Source organism: Panthera tigris, chromosome A3 (assembly GCF_018350195.1).
Source record: "Panthera tigris isolate Pti1 chromosome A3, P.tigris_Pti1_mat1.1, whole genome shotgun sequence".
In the NCBI taxonomy this organism is placed as follows: Eukaryota; Metazoa; Chordata; class Mammalia; order Carnivora; family Felidae; genus Panthera; species Panthera tigris.
This window is the reverse complement of record NC_056662.1, coordinates 14307624-14330565: the sequence shown is the minus strand read 5'-3', so window position 1 is coordinate 14330565 and position 22942 is coordinate 14307624. Positions and strand designations below refer to the sequence as shown.

Here is a 22942-nt window from a genome sequence, read left to right as displayed (position 1 = left end):
CAGAGAGAGAGGGAGAGAGAGGGAATCCCAAGCAGGCACCACACTGTCAACGCAGAGCCCAAGGAGGGGCTCGAACTCACCAACGGTGAGATCATGACATGAGCCAAAATCAAGAGTCGAACGCTCGACCGACTGAGCCACCCAGGCGCCCCAAATGCATCCGCTGTTAGGTGTACAATGTGAGGTTTAACAAATGAACTCACCCGTATCACATCCCCTTCGAGATACAGAACGCTTCCATCACCCCCAGAAGGTTCCCTTTTGCCCCCTTCAGGTCAATCCTTACGCCCCTTCCCAAAACGCTGCTGTGATTTCCCCTGCTATAGATGGGTTTTGCGTGCTCCTGGGACTTAAACGGAATCAGACAGGATGAGCTTGTATGCTTTTTGCGCCATACAATATGCCCATGAGGCTCCTCTACGTGGCTGTGTATGTCAGCGGTCTATTCTTTGTTACTGCTGAATACTATTCCATCCTGGGCACACACCACCCTCTATCTGTACGTCTTCCTGCCGCTGGACATTTGCATTATTTCCAGATTGGGGCAACTACGAGTAAAGCTTCTGTGAACATTCAAATATATCTGCTTCGGGGGTGCCATCTTATAGGTCCTTTGGTGAAGTGTACAATTACCGCGTATTATATAGTGGAGGGGGGGCGGTTTCCGGTAAATTCTGGCTGTAAGGGTTGCCTTTCAAAGGCTCCGAGTCCCAGGCCTGTATTCTCCCTCTCCCTCTCCTCCCCTCCCCTGTTCTCCCTCTGTTTCTTTCGCTCTCCTCCCTCTACTCGCTCCCTCTTTCTCTCCCCACCCCCGCCGCCCTGGGTGCTCTCGCCAAGATGTCAACAATAGTCCTTTGCGGAGGAACACTCCAGATACGGCACAGGTCAGCTGGGGAGGTGACCCGAGGCAAATGGCGGGAATTGGGAAGTTGATCCTCGGCCGGCATGGGGCTTTGCCAGTAAGTGGGTCAAGAGTGTGTTTCATTACCTTGCTGGTTAGTTAGGGATTGGAGTAGGGCCGAGGTGACCCCAAATTGCTTGCCTGCCCCAGCTCAGCTTCCTGTGGGCAACTGGATTCACAATCACCAGCTGGATGCCAGACATCTGGCGGGGAATTAATAAGTACTGGCCCTCACCCCCCATCCCTGCCAGGCCTTGAGGTCTCTGGAACCGACTTCCAGAGAGCAAAAATCGCGCAGGAGGCGTGCAGGCAAGGCCTGGAGAGGGGGGCTGCCTACGTACACACTAAGTGGTGGGCTCTCAGAGACCAAGCAGGCCGAGCCAGTTCCTGCCTCCAGGTCTTTGCACCCGCTGCCCGCTCTGCTGGGTCCCCTCAACCCTGACCACGGGTGCAGCTGGCTCCTGCTTGTTGTTTGGCCCTCCTCTCAAAGGTCACCTCCTCCGGGAGTCCCACTCTGACCAGGCTATCGATTATGGTCTGATTTCCATGTTGTCTGGCCTTGCTTTCGTCAAGCGCTTCCCAATTAACCCGAGTATTTCTCGTTTGCTGGCTTCCTGTTCTCTCTTCCCCCAACCAGACCCTAAGCTCCAAACAAACAGGACTCTTGCCTTTATCTGTTCACGTCTATCTCCAGGGCCTCAATGGATATCTCTTCAATGAATGAAGAAACGATCCGAGTCAGGGATCTAAACTCAAGGGCGGGCGACGAGTGAGTGGAGTGGGCTGGCGTGAGAAACATCACATCGTTTCCTCAAGTCTGACAGTGTTGTAGGTACAGAAAGCCATCCCTTTGGAAGGGGAGTGGAAAAGCCCAAGCTTGGTGACAAATGAGAGCTGGCGCTGGGCTTCAGCGTCTCGAGGGCAGCAGGGAGAAGTTGGGGATGGCGACACACGGGAAGTACAGGCCTGTCCAAGAACACTGACTGCTGCCCGGTTCATGAGAACATGAGCCCCACGATGCCAGATCTCCTGCTTTTTCAAAAGAAGCTTGAAACTGTGCTTTTATGTGGAAGCTCAGAGTTTTAAAAGATTTACTTCGTAAGAGCAAAGTGTAGGCAAACAAAAACAAAAACAAAAACAAAAAGCCCACATCGGCAAACAGTAGCAAGCCCATGGTCACCGGTTTATGATCTCTAGTTTAAATGGTTTTCATTGGTGTAAAATCCCAGAAAAGGGCTTACACGGACCCAAATCCGAATCTAATGTCAAGTTGTTTACAGAGTACTAGGGATCCTAGGATGCTATATTTAAAATCTCCACTCCCTTTTAAAATTCCTATTTTACAGCTATAGAAACAGAGGTCTGGTGAGGAACAGTGATCTCTTGAGGACCAGGCAGAATTCAAAAGCAGATCTCACCACACCCGGGCCTGGTTGCCATTTAATCAGTGGACCAGGGAGGGGTGCCTGGGTGGCTCAGTCGGTTAAGCGTCCGACTTCAGCTCAGGTCATGATCTCGCACTCCGTGAGTTCGAGCCCCACGTCAGGCTCTGTGCCGACAGCTCAGAGCCTGGAACCTGCTTCGGATTCTGTGTCTCCCTCTCTCTGCCCCTCTCCTGTTCATGCTTTGTCTTGCTCTCAAAAAATAAGATTAAATAAATAATGGACCAGGGAGTAGGGTCCGGGTGGATCCATGATTTTACTTCAGCCCACAGCACATCTGTCCCACCTCTGCGTCTGGGTCCTCTTTTCCATGAACTCAGACCAGCCACTTGGCTGCACGGAGGCTCCTTCTGCTGGTCTGCAAATGGAGACTTCCCTTGATCCCTCAAGGGCAGATTCGGGTCGAAGCACAGAGTCACGTGATCCCAAGGCCTCATTCCTTTGAAATTTAACTTCTGGCTGGGGCAGGTGTCTGGTCCTGCACAGACTCCCTTTCTGGGTCATCTCTGAGTCAGCAACTGGCCTCCTCGCCACTTTGTTCAGGACAGGTCGGTCATCTTGCTGAGGTGGCCCACGGTCGAGGGAGTCATGGCCTCAGGTGAAATATCTCTCAGCTGCCTGGCCCGTCCCCTCTGCCATTAGAAGCTGGCGCAACTCAGCGGAAGCCTCCAGGGGTGGGGATGCCCTTGAAGGAGGCTGCGGCCCAATAAGACAGGTGCCAGAAGCTCTGGCTGGTCCCGGTTATCACAGTTGACTCACGGGCCAGGCTTTGGGCGAACTTCATGTGGATGGGGCTGGGGGATGCTGAACGGAAAGTGGCCAGCCTTTTTCTTAGAAGGGAAAAGAATGCCAACGAGATCTCCAGGGCTGGGCTGGCCAAATACAGAGCTTCAGGCCACACGCTGCTCTGCAAGTTTGAATTTGTTGAAAAGGAAGGAAATTTAGAATTTCAGTGTCTCAGTCACGTGAGCCACGTTTCAGGGGCTCAGCTCACTACTTGAGACTAGGGTCTAGGGTCTACCATTCCGGATGGAACGGCTAGAACTGCCCATCATCACTGAAAGTTGTGTTCGATGGAGATGCTCATGGGCTCGAGGGCCAGGAAGCCCGGGTGTGGTGGTTCCACTACGGAACTCTGAAGGCAAGCCACTGACCGCTCTGAGCCCAAGTTCCTGCACCTGCCGACTGACGATAATAATAATGATCCGGGGATGTTACATCAGAGAGGATCCCATCAGAAGAGATGTGTGCAAAGGCATCTGGAATATGCAACCGTCAGGCAGGCTGTTTTAGGAGTGAGATTATGAATGAATACATGTCTATTTCTTCATTATTTTCCCTACTTTCCAAATTTCAACTACACATATGGTTTGTCTTTTTTTTTTTTTTTTTAAGTTTATTGATCTTTGAGAGAGAGGGACAGAGTGCAAGCAGGGGAGGGGCAGAGAGAGAGGGAGACACAGAATCCAAAGCAGGCTCCAGCCTCTGAGCTGTCCACACAGAGCCTGATGCGGGCTTCGAACCCACAGACCTCCAGATCATGACCTGAGCCAACGTCAGACTCTTAACTGGCTGAGCTACCCAAGCGACCCTGGTTTTTTCTTAAAGAAGACAATCTCTGAATACACACAAGCACTAGATCTGTAACACACTGGGGGTGTGCTCCTTTCTGTGAAGATTACTAGACATTTCATTGTTCTAGTGCAGAAATTTGAGGCCAGCCTGATTTCTTCCTCCTTATAGCTCACCAGAATTTTTTGCCTGGATAGCCAGATTTTTTTGTTTAACCCTCTAGTCCCTTAATGTTACCATGACATACACATCTCAGTGTTGATGAGTCTCTATACGTTATTTTTTTCTGGGAGACAGAAAATCTGCATATTTTTCCTTTAGTTTCGGGGCAGTTTTCTGCTATTAGAGATTCTAATACTGACGGTCCCCAACGTACGACGGCTTCACTTAATGATTTTTCTAGGTTAGGAGGGTGTAAAAACAACACACGTTTGGTAGAAAGCGTACTTTGAGTTCTTAAGTTTGATCTTTTCCCGCCAGCACGGGCCATATATGTTGCCTGGCTCTCTCGTGACGCTGCACAGTGGCCGTGACCCCAACTCCGAGTCGGCCACCGTGATCCCGAGGGTCAACAACCCACACGCTCGCGACCACGGCGCGTCCATACGACTGTTCTGCCCTCCATGTTCACTAAAGTATTCAATAAATCCCCTGACATATTCAACACTTCATTATCAAGTGGGCTTCGTGTCCAATGACTTCGCCCAAGTGGAGGCTGATGTAAGTGTTCCGAGCGCAGCCGGGCTAAGCAGTGCCGTTCCGTAGGTTAAGTGCAGGAAACTCATTTTCGACTCGCGATATGTTCAACTTACAAGGGGCTCATCGGGATGTAAGTGGAGGGAGTTGTGCTGTTTTCTGCTTCCTTATTTCGCCTTGAGCCACACCAGTTAGGCGGAAGTCAGATTTCCTTTGGATTCCATACTGATCATTTTTCCTCCCATCCTTTCTTTCTTTTCTGCCTCATTTTGTTCAGTCTTCCACCTGGACATCACGTCCCCGGTTATATTTTTAATCTTTTTCCACCTTTCGGTTTCTAGTATGGCTTTTAGACTAGAACGGCTTGATTTTGTTCTCTCCCACCCACTTCCGGAACAGGGCTTTTTTTTTTTTTTTTCCCCACGCCCTTCTCCTTTTCACGGTCTCCTCTTTGACCCTTTGATTTCCTGATCTTGAGATTTATTTTAGGAAGGCCATCATGTCTTTATGTTTCATATTTCACAGAGAAACGTCTGTTCGGTAGTTTCTCCTACTTGGTACCACAGCCGCTTCAGCATTTATTGTTTCCTTTTTTACTGGATGTCCTCTGTCTTTTTATTTTTCATGCTGGTTCCTCCACATCAACACAGAATGAGGGGCATTCTTCTTTTCAGACGAGTTCTTTGTGAAAGGCAGGCGTGGGGAGAGGGGATGGTCGAGGGTGGGGGGGAGCCGAGGCAGCAGGTGTCTAGGCACATTTCTGCGAATTTTCTCGGAACCCTGTCTCACCGGCACTGCCCTGGAGTGGGTCTCTGCTCTAGGCAGTGAGCTCACTGTGGGGACTAAGTGTGAAGTCCCAAGAATGTCCCAGTTCTTTGGGGTCTCCTTGGGCTTTATGCCTCTTCGACGGAGAAAACGAGACCCATTACAACCATACAGCTGGTCGTCATCCATCCGTTGTCTTCCTCCTGCCCCCTTAAAGCATCCTACTTCCTGCCGAGGGTCTTCGAGCCTCCTCATCCAGTTCATCTGTGTTGTCACATGGGTCTCGGGGACTCAGCCTTCCCTGCTGCGCGTGCCCCAGGCTTCGCCAGCGTCCAGCAGGGCTCAGGGAGTCGAAAACTGCTTGGGGAGAGTCTGCCCTCTGCCCAGAAACCGCGAAGGCTCTCGCCTCGCTCTTGGTGTCCCGCAGTGGGGTCCAAACCCCACTGCCGTCGTCAGCCCTTCTTTGCACCCGGGGCAGCGTTGGGGACTGCCGCCTTTCCTCGCGACGGCATGTTCTGTTTGTTGCTCTTTGTTGCTGCTTGCAGACCGCTTCAGAAAGGTGAATGGAATAGAAAAGGCTGGATGCCACCAACTTAAACCAGAAGTGCCTCCCACCTAGCAATCTTGTTCCCAGAAACTACGGTCTTGCTTTTTGTTTATCTGTATTTTCTAATCCTTTTACATAACAGAAGTATAGCACGGGCATCGGGATTGGGCAAGCCTGCATTAGAAATGCAATCCTTCCACACTCTGGTTGTGTGAGCTGGTTATTTAATTGGCCTCTGCCTCAGTTGCCTTATCTGCTGTAAGCACATAATAATAGTACCCACCTCAGAGAGTGATTTATTTTATGTAATAGAAGAAGCAGTTACCCAGCGATAGTCATGTGAGAATATTCAATAAATATGAGCTGTTATGTTTTATTTATTAGTAGTAATCAGAGAGTAATGGTACTATAGTCTTAATAATACAGGTTTAATTTCTTGAAGCTAGGCTTCAAAAATGCTATTCGTCATTCTTAAAATAAATCTTAAAATATGAGAGCCAGCATGAACCTGAGATCATTGCATAAAATGTTTTTTAATGTTTATTTTTGAGAGAGAGAGGGAGACACAGCGCACGAGTTGGGGAGGGGCAGAGGGAGAGGGAGACACAGAATCCAGAGCAGGCTCCAAGCTCCAGGCTCTGAGCTGTCGGCACAGAGCCCGAGGCAGGGCTTGAACTCATGAACCACAACATCATGACCTGAGCTGAGGTTGGACGCTTAACCGACTGAGCCACCCAGGCGCCCCCTGAGATCATTCGATTCGATGGTTCTCAACAGGGGGGGCTTTTGTCCCCTGGAGGGCACTTATCTGGGGACACTTTGGGCTGCCATGATGGAAAGGGTGTTACTGGTACCTGGTGGGTAGAGGCCAGGGATGCTGCTAAACATCTTACGATGCACAGGACGGCCCCGCAAGGAAGAATTATTTGTTCCCAGCGCTGTCACCGTCACTAGTGTGAAGGCTGAGAAACCGTGGTCTACCCTAAGCCCTAGTACGATGGCTGCCCAGAGAAGGAAAGTGGCTTGCCTGAGGTCACACAGCAAGTGAGAGGTGAGGAACTTGTACCTTGTTTCATTGAAAGACTGTTGTGCTTTGAGCTTTGCCAGGCAGAGGAGTCGGGAGCAGGGCTGGATGAGGGAGAGCCCAGCTTAAACTTTGTTCTGTGGGTGCCTCATCTGTCTTCCGCCCCTCCTGGCCCCGGGTGGGAGCCACGAATGGTGGGGTTGGTCACCAGAGTCCCTGACCCTGACCTAGTCATGCCAATCCAACCCAGCCATCTCTTACAGGAAGCCTTATAATCCCCCCCCAACACACACACACCCCACCAAAGAAATCCCAGCCTCTCGGATTTAGCCAGCCCGTTACTACAGGGATTAAAGTCTGCGGACAAAATACGCAGAGATGAGTGGGGCAGAAAGAAGAAAATGCCGTGTCAGGTGGTTAATTTTTGAGCTGGGGAATGATTTCCAGGCAGACACGAGGCCACTTTTGCCCCGGCGCCCCCAGACTTGCCCCTTCTCACTCAGCAAACGGTCTGTTCGCTGAGGGCAGGGTCAGGCGCTGGCCAGAAACTGTGTCTGTGGCCATCAATCCTCCTGCGCCCCATCTCCCTGCTGGGTCGCTGCGGGCATTTTTGTCAGGGCGCTGAGCCACGGCCAGGCTCTCAGCGGGCACCGGTTGGAGGCCCCATGCCAGGCAGAGAGCTGGTCGGCCAGCCCTTCAGGGCGCAGGACTGGGGCCAGCTGCCCACGGTGGTGCCCTCCCGCTGCCCAGAAAATGCCCCTTCCCCAGGAGTGCACAGGGCCGACTGCGGGAAGCCTCGAACTCTAGCAAGGCAGAAACCATGCCTTAAGCCTCCCGGCATATCCTCTCATGACCCCAGCTCAGGGCCCGTGCCGTGACCGGAACCTCTGGAGCCATCGCTGCTGGTGTGAGAGACCTCGAGCAGGCCGCCTCCCCATCGGAGCCTCGGTTTGCTCACAGGTGACACAGGAGCGATGGCGTCCCCGTCGCCAGGATGGTTCAGCACGCGGAGGAAGGCCAGCCCCCGAGAGGCAGGAGCTGATGAGATCAACAAGACCTGCATGGGGAGCTAGGACCCGGGGGCTGAAATCTGGGCCTGATCCCCCAGAAAGCAGAGGCCCCTATGAGTCACGCCGTTGGCATCCCGAGCCGGGGTGCCTGGGTTCGAATCCTGCCTCTATGCTTCCTGGAGCACGTGACTTGACTCTATGCCTCCGTCTCCTCATCCGCAACACAGGGATGATGGTGACGATAAGGATTTCGACTCATAGTTCTTGTCTCAAGGGGAAACTAAGTTAACGTCGGTGAAGGGCTGGGAGCGATGGATGGCAGAGTTAGCACCTCACAAAACGTCCCCCGTTACTGACGAGCTCTGTGTCTTGCCCCCTTTGCTTTTCTTTTACTCTCTTGCCCTTCGAAATGCGCGATTTCGCCCCAATGATCTGTAAGGATAAAGGTGGTGATTCTAAACGGGACACAGATATGGACCCCAAAGGGAAGGGAGTTTGGAGCAGACACACGACAGGCCCAGGGAAAAGGCCCAGCCTGGCAAGACGAGAGAGAGCCTGAGAGAGGCCAAGAGGCATCTAGGCATGAGGCCTCCATATGAAAAGAGGGGCAGGGAATGAAGCCAGCTGCGGCTCAGGGGCACAGGCCACCAGGAGCCACGTGGTCCTGGGAGTAAACCCTCGTCCAGCACTCAACACGCTGCAAGCCTTGGACCGACACGTGTCCCTCCTGAGCCTCTGGGTCCTCGTTCGTAAACGAGGAGGCATATTACGCCGTCCTGAGAGAGCCGGGAGGGCGATCAAAGGGAACGTGGCCATGGCCCTTCTCCAAAAGGCCTGCGACGCTCTGGGCATGTCCCCTCTCTCCCCTCAGCCCCCAGTCTCTCAAGGGACTGTCCCTCGTTGCCTCAGAGCAATACCACCGCTACTCGACATGGCCACATGCACCGAACGCTGTTCCACGCCAGGCGGGTTCCCGTGGACTCCTTGTTTTTAGCCCTACCCCCAGCCCCGTGAGGCAGCCACAGCCACAACCACTGTCCCCTTCTACCATGGCTCAGAGAGCTTGAGCGACCTGCTCAAGGTCATACTGCCTCAATGTGAGCGGGAGAGGAGACTAACTCGGCTACCGTTTCTGGAGGCCTTGCCCCGGCCAGCCACCAAGCGTGCCTCCGACACTCACTAACTCAGCTGCCTGGCACAAGACCCTGTTTAGAAACGAGAAAACAGGCCCAGACAGGTTCCGTGACTCTTTCCTCCACGTGGATTTCTAGCCCGGGGTGAAGTGCGACTCCCGCCACATGGTCTGAGCCCAGAGCCCTCGACCAGGCTCAGCACCGACAACCACAGTGATGGTAACAGCCAGCACTGAGCGACCAACTCTGTGCGCGGCCGAGCTCCTTAGACTTACTGCGACTTTGGTTCCACACGCAGTCTGGAAGGTTCTATTAAAGAAAACAAAAGGATCCTCAACAGAAAGGCTTTCTACAAGCCCGTTCGCGCCCTCTCTGCGTCTGTTCAGTCTTGAGGATAAGCAGTGTGGACCTTGAGGGTGAGTTCCGTGTGCCCATTTTCCGGAGGAGACCGGGGCACGGAAGGTTAAGTCAGAAACTAGCCCAGGGCGACCCAGAGGGAAATCGTGGAGGCAGCCGGGAGGTCTGGGTCTCTAATTTGCAACCAGGGCTCCCGCCTACCCTCTCCTGGGCCTGAAAACACCCAGGAAAGCAGGACCCACCCGTGTCCATCCAGGCCCTAGACGCAAGGGGGAGAAGAGGAAGAAGCGGTAGGAAGTGACCTGCCTCGGGAGACCTGTAAGGGTGCAGCCACCTCACCCTCCTACCCTCCCTTTGAACTGGACTGGGTCAGACCCCTGGACTCATTAGCAGATGTTCTAACAAGTTCCAGCTCTTGGAGCCACTCATTAAAAGTGCTCCTGGGGTAGCTCCCACAACACAGCTGCCCAAGCTTCACTAACCATTCACGAGCCAGACAGACAGGTGGGGAGGGTGGGAGCCCCACGGGACCCACGAGGCCCCAGGGGCCTGACTCGGCCCAAGAAGGACAGAACACACTGTTCCGAAAAAAGAGGGCAACGCCCACTGTGGGACCTTGGGTGGCTCTTTTTACCTCTCTGGGCCTGTCTCCCTAGCCGTCCAGAGGGCCCTTCGGTTCCCACCATGGGGCAGGGGTACACCTAAGCTTCTTCGTTTCACCCTGCTCTCCTCAGATCCCCTTCCCCACCCTGTAGGAACAGAAGCCCTTTCTCCGGCTGAAGGGACCTCCGGCCTGAAGGCGCTGGCATAGGATCTGACTCTAAATCCCGGCTCGGCCCTTGAGCTTAGTTTCTCCATGACCAGGGGGCCAGGGGTCTGTCTCCCGGGAAGGGCTGTCTCGAGGGCCCAAGAAGATCGTTTGATGTTTCCTGCACACCTGCCGCGCTCTGCCTCAGTGCCTTTGCACCTGCCGTTTCCTTGCTCCTCCCTTACATGTGCCCAGCTTTGCTCAAGTGTCATTTCCTTCAGGTAGTCGTTCAAATGTCCCTTCTCAACGAAACCTTCCTGACTCTAAAACTGCATTGTCCACTTCCCACTCCCCTTCCCCGATTTTATTTCCCCGGGGTACTTCTTCTTATCTGGCATATCCTAGATCTTACTTATTTACCTGTTGTGGGTGTTTTCAATGTCTCCCCGTCTAGAACGTCAGTTCCATAAGTATAAAGACTTACGGCTATTTGGTTCACTGCCACGTTCCTCTGGAATGGCAACCAGCATGCAGTAGGTGCTCAATGAATAGTGTTTGACTGAATGTATTCATCACTTGTGGACAGGGCCTGGCACAGAGGAAACTAGAAATACCCGTTTTTATTCCATATTTGTTGTGGACACATTTATTAAGCACCTACTGTGTGCCAGGTGTGGGAAGGTGCATTGGTGAACAAGACAGGGTCCCTACGATTTCAGGGCACTTTACTGGATCCAACCTCTTGGCCCTGGATCCTCACCATGGCCCCATGAGGTAGGCAGGCCCATGAGACAGATCAGGACACCGAGGCGGGCAAGTGCTCCCCCCACTCCCAGAGCAAGTTCTTGGCCATGCTGGCATCCATCCCGGGTCAGCTGAGGCCACGTATTCCCTGCAAGCACTACTTTGCCTCACTTCCTTCAGGCACTGGGGGTCTGCCCTGCTCCTCACATTCTCAGTTCTGTTTCCCATCATCCCTCCCCTACTCTGGTCCAGCTGGCCCCGCTCCAGGCATCCTGGGGGCCGGTGTGGTGCATGACGGGGGGAAGCTGGCCCCTGCCGCTGAGGCCCGACCTATGGAGTTTCCAAGCCCCTTTTGACAATGACCCTCCACTGCCCACAATCCCTCACTTCTCAGGCCTCTGGGGCTCCAGGTTTCAGGCCAAGAATAAGAAAAAGACGTTTTTCTCTGATAAGCACTAGCTCACTTAATATTCTCGGCAGCCCCTGGGAGAGGAACTTATTCCATCTTACGAGGAAGGGAACAGAGCTCAGAAGACGCAAGAACCCACACAGTGAGGAAAGGGAGGAGGCCAAGAGGATTCGGGAGCAAGCCTCACGTCCTGTAAAGCACTTCCAGACCTCCGGATTCGTGGGCTCCTTTGTAAACGCGAACGCTATTAAGAATACACAACTAGCAAACGTGAACGTAGCACCTCCTATGTTCTAGGCACAGCCGAAAGTTTCTAAGGTGTATGAGCCAATCTTCACAGCACCCCTATGAGGTGGGTCCTAGCAGTGTCCTCATTTTACGGAGGACGAACTGAGGCACAGAGTGGCTAAGTCACTTGTCCGAGGTCACACAGCCAGGAAGGGGTAGAGCGAGAGGAGTCCAGGAAGTCTGGTTCCAGGGCTCATATTCTCATGACTCTGCCCTCGCCACCTCAGAAAGGGATTCTGGGGGCGGGCACCCCAGCCCAGTGATCGTGGGTGGACCCATTTTCCAGAGGATGAAAGCCGAGGCCCGGAGGAGGCCCAGGCCCCACCGAAGAAAAAGGTCAGGAGCAGGAAACGGAGCCAGGCCTCCCGGGTTGACGGTCGGTTCAGTGGGGGTGAGAAGGTGCTCTCAGAACGGGACTCAGTCCCCGGGGTCCCCTGGGTCCCCTACAAGAGGTGGGAGCCGACCCGTGGGCAGGGTGCCGCACCAGGCATCTGCCGTGTCCTCTGGGTCCCCACATTTCACGTCCCGGTCCCGGGCGTGGGCGCCCCTCGCACACACACCCCCACCCCCCCCCCAGCAAACCGTCTACACGTCTGTGTTTGGGGCTGGAGCAGGGAGGGGCAGGATTTGTCTTCCTTCACCACCCCCCCTTCTGTTCCAGGCCCCCGGCCAGCGGGGAAAGCAGCTTGTCAGGAGAGAAAGGTGCAAGCAGCCTGTGAAAGCTCGGGGACAATTGAGGCTGTGGGTGGCAGTGAACAAGGGCTTCCCTTGTTTCTCCCAGCCAAGGCAAAGGTGGCTGTCCCCCGCCCGGCCCGCCAAGAGTCCCGAGGGCAGAGGGGACAACGGGTCAGCTCCGCCTGCCTGGAGCTGGTCTGTGAGCTAGGCTGGGTGGCCGGGGTTTCGTCTCGCCTGGAACGCCCTCCATTTCCAAACCCTCTCGGCCCCGTGAGGCCGTCTGCAGCCAGGCCGTGTGCCCACAGGCCAGCACTTCCCCTCGTGGCCTTGGCACGTGACCGCGCCTGCCTCACAGGCTGGCGGGGGGTGGGGATCAAAATAACAAACACACTGAAGGCAGGGTTCTCAAGCGCCGCACCACCGACGTCTGGGGCCCGAGGACTTAGTCGTGGGGCGTCCTGGGCACGGGGGGATGTTTCGCTGCATCCCTGGCCTCCACCCGCTAGATGCCAGCGGCAACTCCAGCACAGCTGTGACAACCATTAATGTCCCCAGACTTCGCCAGCCGTCTCCTGGGGAGCAAAATGCTTGAGAATCCCTGATTTAAAGCGTGCCCCAGAGCCTAGAACGTAGTAGGCGATTTGTCCGTGAAGTCAGCCAACGTCTGTCGAAACCTTCACAAACATCGATTATCATCATACCTGCGTATAGAGAAAACGGAGGCACAGAGAGGCCAAGCGACCGGCCTAAGGTTACACAGCCTATGAAAAAGCCGGGATTTGAACCCGAGCGGCAAAAGCCAAGCTCCTACATGTCATGCTTGACCCCCTGTGTTCGTTCCTGTCTTCAGAGAGCTCCCCGAGAGACTTCCGAACTCCTACTTGGGTGACAGGTGTCTCTTGGGAAGCTTTTCCTGATGTCCCCAACAAGTCTAGCACAGCAGTCCCTTCCTTACCCCTTGCCTCCACTGAACCACGAAGGAGTGTGGGCTTTCAGCCAGGTAGACCCAGGCTCAAATGCCAGTCCCGCTGCTCATTCAGTGACTGTGAGGTGTTGGCAAGTGGCTTCGCTTTTCGGCCTCGACCTGCCCGCTTATAAAATGGGTCCATTACCCCTGTGTCACCCATCGTGCCTAAGAGCACCGACTCTGGAGCTAGAGTGCCAGGGTTTGGGTCCCAGCTCTGCCACCCCCAAGCCTTGGGAGCTCGGGCAAGTGACTAAACCGTTCTGTGCCTCAGTTTCCTCGTCTGTAAATGTGGACAATAACAGCACCTGCCCCGCAGAGCCGCAGGAAGCGTAAATGTGCTAGCTAGCGGATCTTGAGTGCTTTGAGCCGTGCTGGACAGGTGTTGGCTGTGACTCTTAGGAGCCTCTTGGGGAACAGAAAAGGGGCCATGAATTAGGCCTGTGGGGCAGGACATCGACAAACTTGAATTCGTTTCCTGCAGCCTCCCAGGGACCAGCACATTCCCGTAGGAGCGCTTAATACGATTGAAATCAAACCCCACTTCCTGGCCCACCCTGGTCTGTGCCCCCACCCCAGGCCCTTTTCCAACCTCTTTATCGACTGGGGATCACCGTTCGGTCCTGTGTGTCGTGCTTCCCCCGACCCGACAACACAGGCTCCTTCCCCTTCGTTGCCCCTCGCCTGTAAATTTCAGGGACAGGCAGCAGGGCCAAGAGCCTGGTACCCCTATTATGCAGATAACGGTAACAGCCAGGCTCCTTTATTGAGCACCTACTATGCATCAGACACCTTCAAGTCTTCCCAGCAGGTTGGTGTCATTATGCCCACTTTGCAGGTGAGGAGATTGAGGCTCAGGGAAGGGAAGGGACTGGCCAGGAGGTGCTCTGAACTGTGGCCTTGTGCGTCTCTTTCCTGATGCGTCCTAGCCAGAGAGGGTGACTCGGGAGCGCGTGCGTGACTTGGCTTAGGCCCGGCCGGGTCCGGCCTTGCTAAGGTGCTGACTTTGTGTCTTCAGGGTCTGGGGGGTGTCAGAACATCCTGCTCATCAGTCCAGAGTGCACTGTCCTGTTGAGTCTGGTCAGGGGACGATCTCACCAGGAATTGCATCGGCCTGTTTACACACCTGGCTGGAGCTCCAGGAAAGTGGAAAGTTGGCCGGGCCTCAGAGGAGCGGTTCCGAGGCCCAGGGGCCTGTGTGGGCAATGGGTCAGACCCTCCGGGAGAGCGTGTAAGGGCACAGATGAGGGTTCTGGGGCCACCGGGCTGGGAGAGGCCGCGAAAGCCCCTCCAGGCCCTCTCCGGGCCTCAGTCTTCCCAAATGAAAAAAAAAAAAAAAAAAAAGGAGAGCTGGGAATACTGGTTCCAGCTCCAGTCTTCCACAAATGGGCAGCAGTCTGCGGTTTTTCAAAGTGCCTGTTTTCCAGGGCGCCTGGGTGGCTCAGTCAGTTAAGCATCTGACTTTGGCTCAGGTCATGATCTCATGGCTCACGGGTTCGAGCCCGGTGTCGGGCTCTGTGCTGACAGCTGAGAGCCTGGAGCCTGCTTCGGATTCTGTCTCCATCTCTCCGTCCCTCCCCTGCTTGTGGTCTCTCTCTCTCTCAAATATAAACATTTGAAAAAAAATTTTTAATTAAAAAAAAAGTGCATGTTTTCTGAAATCAGAGATACCTAGGTTCAAATCCAAATTCATTCATTCACTTGTTAACTGAGTACCTACTATATGTCAGATGCTGTCCTAGGCACTGGGGATGCTGTAGGGAACAGGCCATTCCCTTACATAGTCTAGCTGGGGAGGCAGACGGGGAACATATAATGACCATTTCAGATTGGGATAAATTCCACGAAAGAAATAAAACAGAAGGCTGGTTTAGAGAGTTGTTTGGGGGGTAAGGAGGACAAGCGTTCTTGAGAAGGAGTAATCAAGGGAGACTCCTCAGAAGAGATGCTATTAGAGCTAAGATCTGAATGACCAGAAGGATCCAGAAGGATCAGGAAGATCAGGGGCAAGGGCATACCAGGCAAAGAAGACAGCAGGTGCAAAGGTCCTGAGGCAGGAACACGCTCAGTAGGTTTGAAGAACCCAAAGAAGGCCTATGAGGCCGGACTACAGCGAGGGGAGAATGTGGGAGATTGAAACAAGCATGTCTTCTAGTCTCTGAATTTGATGCTCTGACATCTTGGGACCTTGTTAACCCTGGAAGTTCAGCCCCTACCAGGGCTAGCTAATTCCTAGAGATAGTAAACAACGAGTGTGAAGGATTTTTTGTTTCCTCTGTTAGATAGGGAGGTCAGGGAAGACCTCAGGGAGGTTCGTCTTTGAGCAGAGGTGAATGAAGTGACAAAGGAAGCCTTGCAGATAGCTGAGGAAAGACCAATTCAGACAGAGGGTCTTTGCAAGTGCAAAGGCCCTGGGGTGAGAGCAATTTTGAGGTATTTAAGAAAGAGCAAGGTCAATGTGGGAGCAGAGGGAGCGAGGGGACCAGAGCTCCTGGTTAAATGCTCAATAAATATGAGCTGTTCTTATTCTTTGTTGAGGGCCCACAGAAGACAGAAGGAAATAGTGTCAGATGAAACATGATGGCTGGATCAATGGACAGAGAGAGGGTCTGTCTGGGGGGAAGGAAGTTCACCCCACCCTGTCACTCACTCACTCTGGGCCTCAGTTCCCTCTTTGCGGAAGTTGAACTAGAATGATCCCCAAGTTCTGAAACATCGTGACAGTAGCTGCAATATCAGCTGACATTTACTTAAACATTTTTTTTAAATGTGTATTTAGTTTTTGAGAGAGAGAGAGAGAGAGAGAGAGAGAGAGACAGTGCGAGCGGGGGAGGGGCAGAGAGAGAGGGAGGCACAGAATCCGAAGCAGGCTCCAGGCTCCGAGCTGTCGGCACAGAGCCCGACGTGGGGCTCGAACCCACAGACTGTGAGATCGTGGCCTGAGCTGAAGGTGGACGCTTAACCCACTGAGCCACCCAGGCGCCCCAACAGCTGACATGTATTGAGTGCCTACTAAGAGCCAGCACTTGGCGAAGTGCCTCAAGCATATGAACTCATCCCAGTATGATTAGACCCAATCTCCGTATGAGTAGACTGAGGCTTAGGACTGACCATTTCAATGCAGCTCATTGCGCCAAACACCACAAGCATCTCCCCTTTTCCCCTCCCCCAATTAGCCTCAAAGATCCCTCCAGGAAAAAAGCGTGTAAAGGACAGAACGCAAAAGAAACAAAATTTATGTGTGTCTTGAGATGCAGTTTTGCACCTGAACTTATTCGTCATCACGAAACCCTGGGAGGAAAGGACTATGAGCAAATCCATCTATCAGGTGGGGAACCATTTCAGCGGGGCGGGGTGAAGACACTCTTCGGATTCTTTCCTCCCTCTCGTTCCTTCCAAAACAGAGTCTCAGTTTGGTACTGACTTGTCTTTACCACCTCCCTTGACCGCTTGCCTCCCTGTGCAACACAGAGAGGGCGGGTCTCAGGCCCTCAGCTTCGAGCGGGCAGGAGGATACAGCCAGAATTCACCAACACGGCAGTTATTTATTGCTACTTTTCTTCTATTAGTCATTTGTGATCCTGGTTTTCCCATACATGGTCTTGGCATTAAGTTTCCTTTTTAAGTCACTGTATATAAGTTTTTTGAAAAGGAGGGGAGGGGGAGTAAGGCAGTAGTAATGTAAGAAAGAAGGGGGTGGTGACAGGAATATGGTAATACTGAGCGGGGTAAAGGGGATCTGGCAAAAATGTTGTGGGTGGTATTTGGATGATGGAAGCTAAATCAGACCTTAGTCCATTTGGGGGGTTCCCTGTCCAAGCTCTCTGGGTTCAATGAGAGGATACAAATTAAAAGCAGCAGGGCACTATCTGGCCAGAGAACTTTCTCGACCCACAGGGCGGGGTCTGTGGGGTTTTCTGGGAAGCCCCTGTTAAGGGAAGAGTCAGGGTCTCTGAGAACCCCGGCCATCCTATCTTCCAAGACCCAGGACCAAGAGAAGTGACCAAAATAATGTTCGGTAGCTGTGTGACCTCGGGAACATTACCTAACTTCTCTGTGCTTTGTTCTCCTCATCTGTACTAATGGGGATCGTCATTACTCCCTCTTCTTAAGGCGATGGAAAGAGTAAGTACACTAAAATTTGAAAGGCGTGTAAGTCAGCAAAGGGTAAGTGGGGAAACATTTTGACGGTTATTAGAAACCACACTACGTGTGGTGCCCCACGGGACAATTTCTGTATGTTCTCTTAATTGAGTCTTGTAAAGCCCTTGGGAAGGGTGTGAGTCCTCACTTCACAAATGAGGGAACCAAGGCTCAGAGATGCAAAGCCTCCAGTCTCAGAGTTTCAGAGCCAAGACCCAAAGGCAGGTCTTCTCGGTGGTTAGGCTGGTGCTCTGTCCGTCATTTGACTTCTCTGGGTCTCCGTTTCTCCAGCAAAAGCACAGGAGAGGTGACACATGCCTTGAGCACTGAATTTAAAAGCAGGAAGTAAGGGCACACGCACAGTATATGATTTCACTGGGCCCAAATAATAACCAGGGAGGACGGTGGTCTTGTGGCCACACTGTCAGTGAAGAAAATGAAGCCCAGAGAAGTAAAATGACTTGCCCGGGGTCACAGAGCAGGCATGTGGAATGGGAATCCAGTTCTGATTCCCAAGACTCCAAACCGGGAATGTAATGACCATTCTTCCTCATCACCCACCTAAATGCCACCCACAAGAATTAGGAAAATGCCAAAGGGCCTCTGACCTTACACGTGTACTAGCGTTGCCTAAAAAATTCCACCATCTCAGAACAAGTCTGCTGCTAGCCAGACTTGATACCTTTGTGCAAATTAGGATGGGGCGGGGGGGGGGGGGGGGAGCTCTTCCTCAGGCAGATCTAGCACTGCACCAGGATACATCGCTTGGCAGGTAAAGTGCAGGGTGGTTCAATCTCACTGCCGACCAGAGGCCCCTTGCGCAGTGCACAGCCTGTGCAACAACACAGCTTGTAGCAGTCCTGCCTAGAATATCCCCAGACTCCTCCTCTTCAAAGCGTCCTTAGAAAGAGTGACCTGTGAGTACCCACTACAAGAGCTCATCCTGGCCACCTGGTCAATCTGGCTACATTTGCTTTCGGTGGGTGTGGGTTGTAAGGTAGGAAAGGGGGCAAGACTTCCCTGCAAACACATGGGGCTAGCGCTCCCTTGCCAGCTGCCGTAACAGCCTCATCTATCCCCACTGGCCGCCCAAGGCCAGTCCCTAAACTTCCCTCTCCCAGAATGGCCACTCTTGGAAGATTTTGGGGTGGTCCCTCCAGCAGCATCCTGACCTCCTAAGTCTCCAGCCCTGTTGTAGCAAGAGCCAGGATCTCCAGTGGAACTGGAAATTGCAACCACTGCATTCCAGAAGGGCATCCCACTCCTTTCATCCCTGCTGACAGCATTCCGTTCCAAGCCAGGAGGACATAATGTAAGAATTGTTCCCCCCCTCCCATCCGCTCTTCAGATTAACCCTGACCTCCCCGCAGACCGGCTCACCAGCCGCCGGGGGGAAACAGGTGCCTGAGGGCCAACCCTGTCGACCACACAGACTCCCGGAACATCAGAGGAGTGGTGGCTGGGAGCCATCATCAAGACCCAATGAGGGGGAGATGGCAAATGCCCAAGCATCTCCATCGTTTTTCCTGATCTGATATCTGCAAAGTCTGGGGGGAACCCATGTGTACAACATAACCTGCACTGGTGCTGGTTCCAGAATTTCCATGGGACAGAGGCTCAGAAGTGGCAATGTGACGTTGGGAGTGGGAGCGGACACCAAGGACACTTGCCTCGAAGCTACATTTGCACAGCAAACAGAAAGTTTTTGTTAGCCGCCCCCTGCCCAGGCTTTGTTTGGGGAGGTTAGCACAGGGTTGAAACTGGTTAAGATTACTACAGAAATTGTCTGGAAGCTGTGTTTGCCTAGCACACCCACTCTTTGCTTTAAACGTCTGCCCCAGATCGATAAAAACGGCCATGTTCTCTGTTCAATGTTCTCTAAGGATGCGTAATTCACATTGCACAGCAGGTTGAGAAACATGTCAGTTACTAGCCAAGAAAAAAATAATGATAAGTAAGTAAGTAAGTATATCATTATCAGGGGTGAGGCTTTGAGTATGGGATACAGATCTTTGAGGGAGGCTAAGACCCCCCCCCCAAAGAGCCAGACCTGCCTCCTGGGAGGCCCCCATTTATCAGCCACTTAAACAGGCAGTGACATCTCAGGCCACACAAAGCGTCCCCACCAAGATCTGCAGGGAACACGAAAGACTTATTCAATCACAACTGAAGAAAGACTATACGGTGCAATGAGGAGAAGTACAAACCCTGCATTCTGGCACTGTACAGGCTGTGTGACCTCGGGCAGGTCACCTAACCTTGCCGAGGTCCATTTCCTCAGCTGGCCAGTAGGGAAGCTAACAGAACTGTCTCCCTGGGTGCGTGCACATTATATAGGACGATGCCTGAGAAGCTCTTTGCACGGCGCTTGGCACATACTAAGCGTTAAGCACTCAACACAACACCTTACTTATCAGGCCTACCACCCCTGCAGAAGGTTACAGGCTCTCTGCACCTGTGCACGTTAGGATTCCCATGGACGTGGATTCACCTCGAAGCTTATGGAGCTTAAGCTTCTGAGCCCCTCCCCAGCCCTATACTGAATTTTCTCTTCGTAAATCTGTGTGCTTTTTCTTAAAAGGCACTTCTCAAATACTGTATGCTTCAGGCCCCATAACCCTTGGATCCGTCCCTGAGTTCATGGATGTTGCTGGAGGGCAGAGCAGACAGAAGCCTGCAGAACCCCCTTCTGAGGAGAAAGACCCTGGGTGTTTGTCTTTTCTTCCCTGGGACTCCACCTGGGACATCACAGACCCCATCCGTCCTTCCCCTAATGATGCCCCATGAAGTGAGGCAACTTCCTCGCTCAACCTTTCACATCAATTCTCAGAAGCCAGCACCACGAGGGCCCCATTTTACAGACAAGGAAAGTGAGACCCAAAGAAGAAAGGGGGTTGGACTAAGATCCTGAGGTCAGCGCCTGGCTGGGAACGGGACGGTTTTTGAAAGTGACGTAATCCTTATTCGGGCATTTGTTGTCTTTCTCTCTTCTATGTCAAAAAAGTCGAAGCGTTTAGGTAATCCCACACTAAAGACCATGTTTGTACATTAGTTCTGGGTCTCTCTGGCACCAACTGGTATCACCTCCTCACTCCCTGTGCCCAGGGAGGACCCCTTCCTCCAGGCAGCCCTCTCCGAATACCTCTCCTAGCTCCCCTGGTCTCTGCTGGCGGGTGCTGGGTGATGTACCACTGACACCCTCTCTCTGCTTTTATTTTTTATGAACATTTAGTCTCAGGTTGAGAGATAGTGAAACAACTTCCTGGAGGTAAGAGCCTTGTCCTATGCCCTCCCGTGACGCCCCAGAAGGGCTGGGTACCAGTGAGGGGCGCAATAGGGACCTGTGACACCCATCTTTGCCCAGCCCCCATTGGTGTTGACTTTCATCATGACATTCCCGACCTCAATCTGCAGCCTTTGGTCGAGGGATTGCTTTCTTTGAGAGCGGCTTCTGACAAGCCAGGGAATGGATCCCTGCTCAGCTGCTAGCCATGTGACCCTGACCAAGTCACTTCCTCTCTCTGAGCCTCACTTTTCTTCTCTAGAAAAGGAGATAAATAATCCTCACCCCCTGAGGGGCACTGAAAGGATGACATAAAACGACGCGCTTTAAGGCAAAGCTTAGGGCCGCGCCTGGCTCCAGGGGGTTCTTCGGCTCTCGGCCTGCTCGCAGCAGGTAAGGGGCCTGGCATCAGACCCGCCAGTGGGGCAGCGGGCACTTCCTGTGGGCCAGGCTCAGTTCGAAGAGAGGTACATAGATTGCCCTATTTAATATCTGCCCCAACGCCGTCGCTGCCTCCACTGTTACATCTGGGGAAACCGAAGTCCAGCGTAGCTAAGTGACTTGCCCCAGGCCCTTCAGCTTGGCCTTCGTGAACAGTTCATTGGGATCATCTAGGGAAGCGTTCAACCCGGCGCCCCGCGCGCCGAGCCCAGCAAAGAGAACTCGCTCCGACAGACGGGGGGAACCATCCCGAAGGCTGGGCCGGACTCCGGCTCCAAGGCGCGGCCCGGAAAGGGCTGGAGGGGGCAGGGCACAGGGGGAGAGGGTCGAGGGGTGGGGGCGGGGGGTTCTGGTGAAATCGGTCGGGTCTGGGACCTCGGGGGCGGGCCGGCGGGCGCGCGGGACGGGGGGGCGCGCCCGGCGGACGAGGCGTTACCTTGGGCGGGAGGGCGAAGACCACCGGCAGCAGCGCGAGCGGCGCGAACAGCAGCACCAGCAGCCGCCGCGCGCTCCACACCTTCTTGGCCACGGTCGCCAGCGCCGCCATATCCGCGCGATCGCCGGGCGGACCGAGCCAGCCCGGGACTGCCCGCGCCCCGCTCCCCTGCGCGGGCTTAAAGCCCGGGGGAGGGCTCGGGGAGGGGACTGCGCTCGGGGGCCCGCCTTCTCCTGCCCCTGCAGGGTGGTGCCTGCGCCCCTGGGCCTGGGGGCGAGAGGCCCGGCGAAGTTAAGGGAAGTCAGGCCCAGGAACTGGGAACCAGACTCCGGCCCTCCGGGCAGCGTGGCCTCGGGTCTAACCCGCGGCCGCGGCCACACCTTTTCCACGCTTTTTACCGCCCCCGTTAAACGGTTGGTCATGACCAGGCGAGGATGGAAGCACTTGTCAGCGTTCCCCTGGGTTTGAATCCGGGCTCTGCACGGCCTAGCCGCGTGGCCATGAGCAACGGCCTTGGAGCCTCGGTTTACTCGTCCAGAAAGTGGGGGCGATGATGATCGTGGCCTCTACCGGACTAGAGAGGTCTGTTGGGAAGGTTGAGGGGGGTGGCGCGCTGACGCCTAGCACGAGCCTGGCACAGAGCCAGCGCGGAGCGGGGGTCCCCGCTGTTGATTTAGTTTCTGCTTTGCTCCCGGGGTGGGTGAGCCGTCTGGCGATCGGAGCCTGGAGGAAGGAATCGTTTTCTTCCTCCTGGATAAATGCACGGGCGCACAACTGCTGAGTGATACGGTAGTTGCCTCCTTGGCTTTTAAAGAAAGCTGCGAAACTGTTTCCCAGAGTGTTTGCCTCATTTTACATTTCCACTGGCAGTGAATCCGTGATCCAGTTTTTTCCACATCTTTGCCAGCATTTGGTGTTGTCCCTACTTTTTTGTTTTAGCCCTTCTGATAGAGGTGTAGACACATCGCCTTGTGGTCTTAGAGGTTTGGGAGTGATTTATATACGCTGGATAAGATAGGCGGTTTGCAAACACTTCCTCCCAGGCTATCGCTTGTCTTTCCATCCTTCTACCAAAACCAGCAAACACGGAAAGGGGGTGCCAGGAGAGGAGGCTCCTTACTAACCAGGGAGCACACAAGTCCCAGCCCCCTCCTCCTCTTCCTCTGACACCACCCTGGGAAGGAAGCTGGCACACAGGGTCGTAGCCGGGTGAGGATCGAAGTCGGGGCCCCTCACTCAGCCTGTGCTGGGGGGAGCGAGCTCCCATGTTTTCCCCATGGTGTTCAGCTGGAGTAGAGAAGGTTCTGTCTAAAAGTGGTCTCTCTTGGCTGAACTTTTCCTGGTCCTTTGGCTACAGAGCGCTC

General features: G+C 53.8%; 1 protein-coding gene across 3 annotated transcripts in view; it reads right to left on the bottom strand.

The window, feature by feature from the left end:
- Positions 1–21895, bottom strand: part of SLC13A3 (solute carrier family 13 member 3) — a 74016-nt gene extending 52121 nt beyond the window's left edge. For 2 of the 3 annotated variants that reach the window (XM_042980257.1, XM_042980256.1), the window contains exon 1: positions 21579–21895. In XM_042980257.1, the coding sequence (XP_042836191.1) occupies positions 21579–21689 (111 nt within the window). In that variant the 5' untranslated portion in view covers positions 21690–21895. The remainder of the gene's footprint in view (positions 1–21578) is intronic. The other variant, XM_042980255.1, reaches the window with a different exon arrangement.
- Between the last annotated feature and the right edge of the window lie 1047 nt (positions 21896–22942).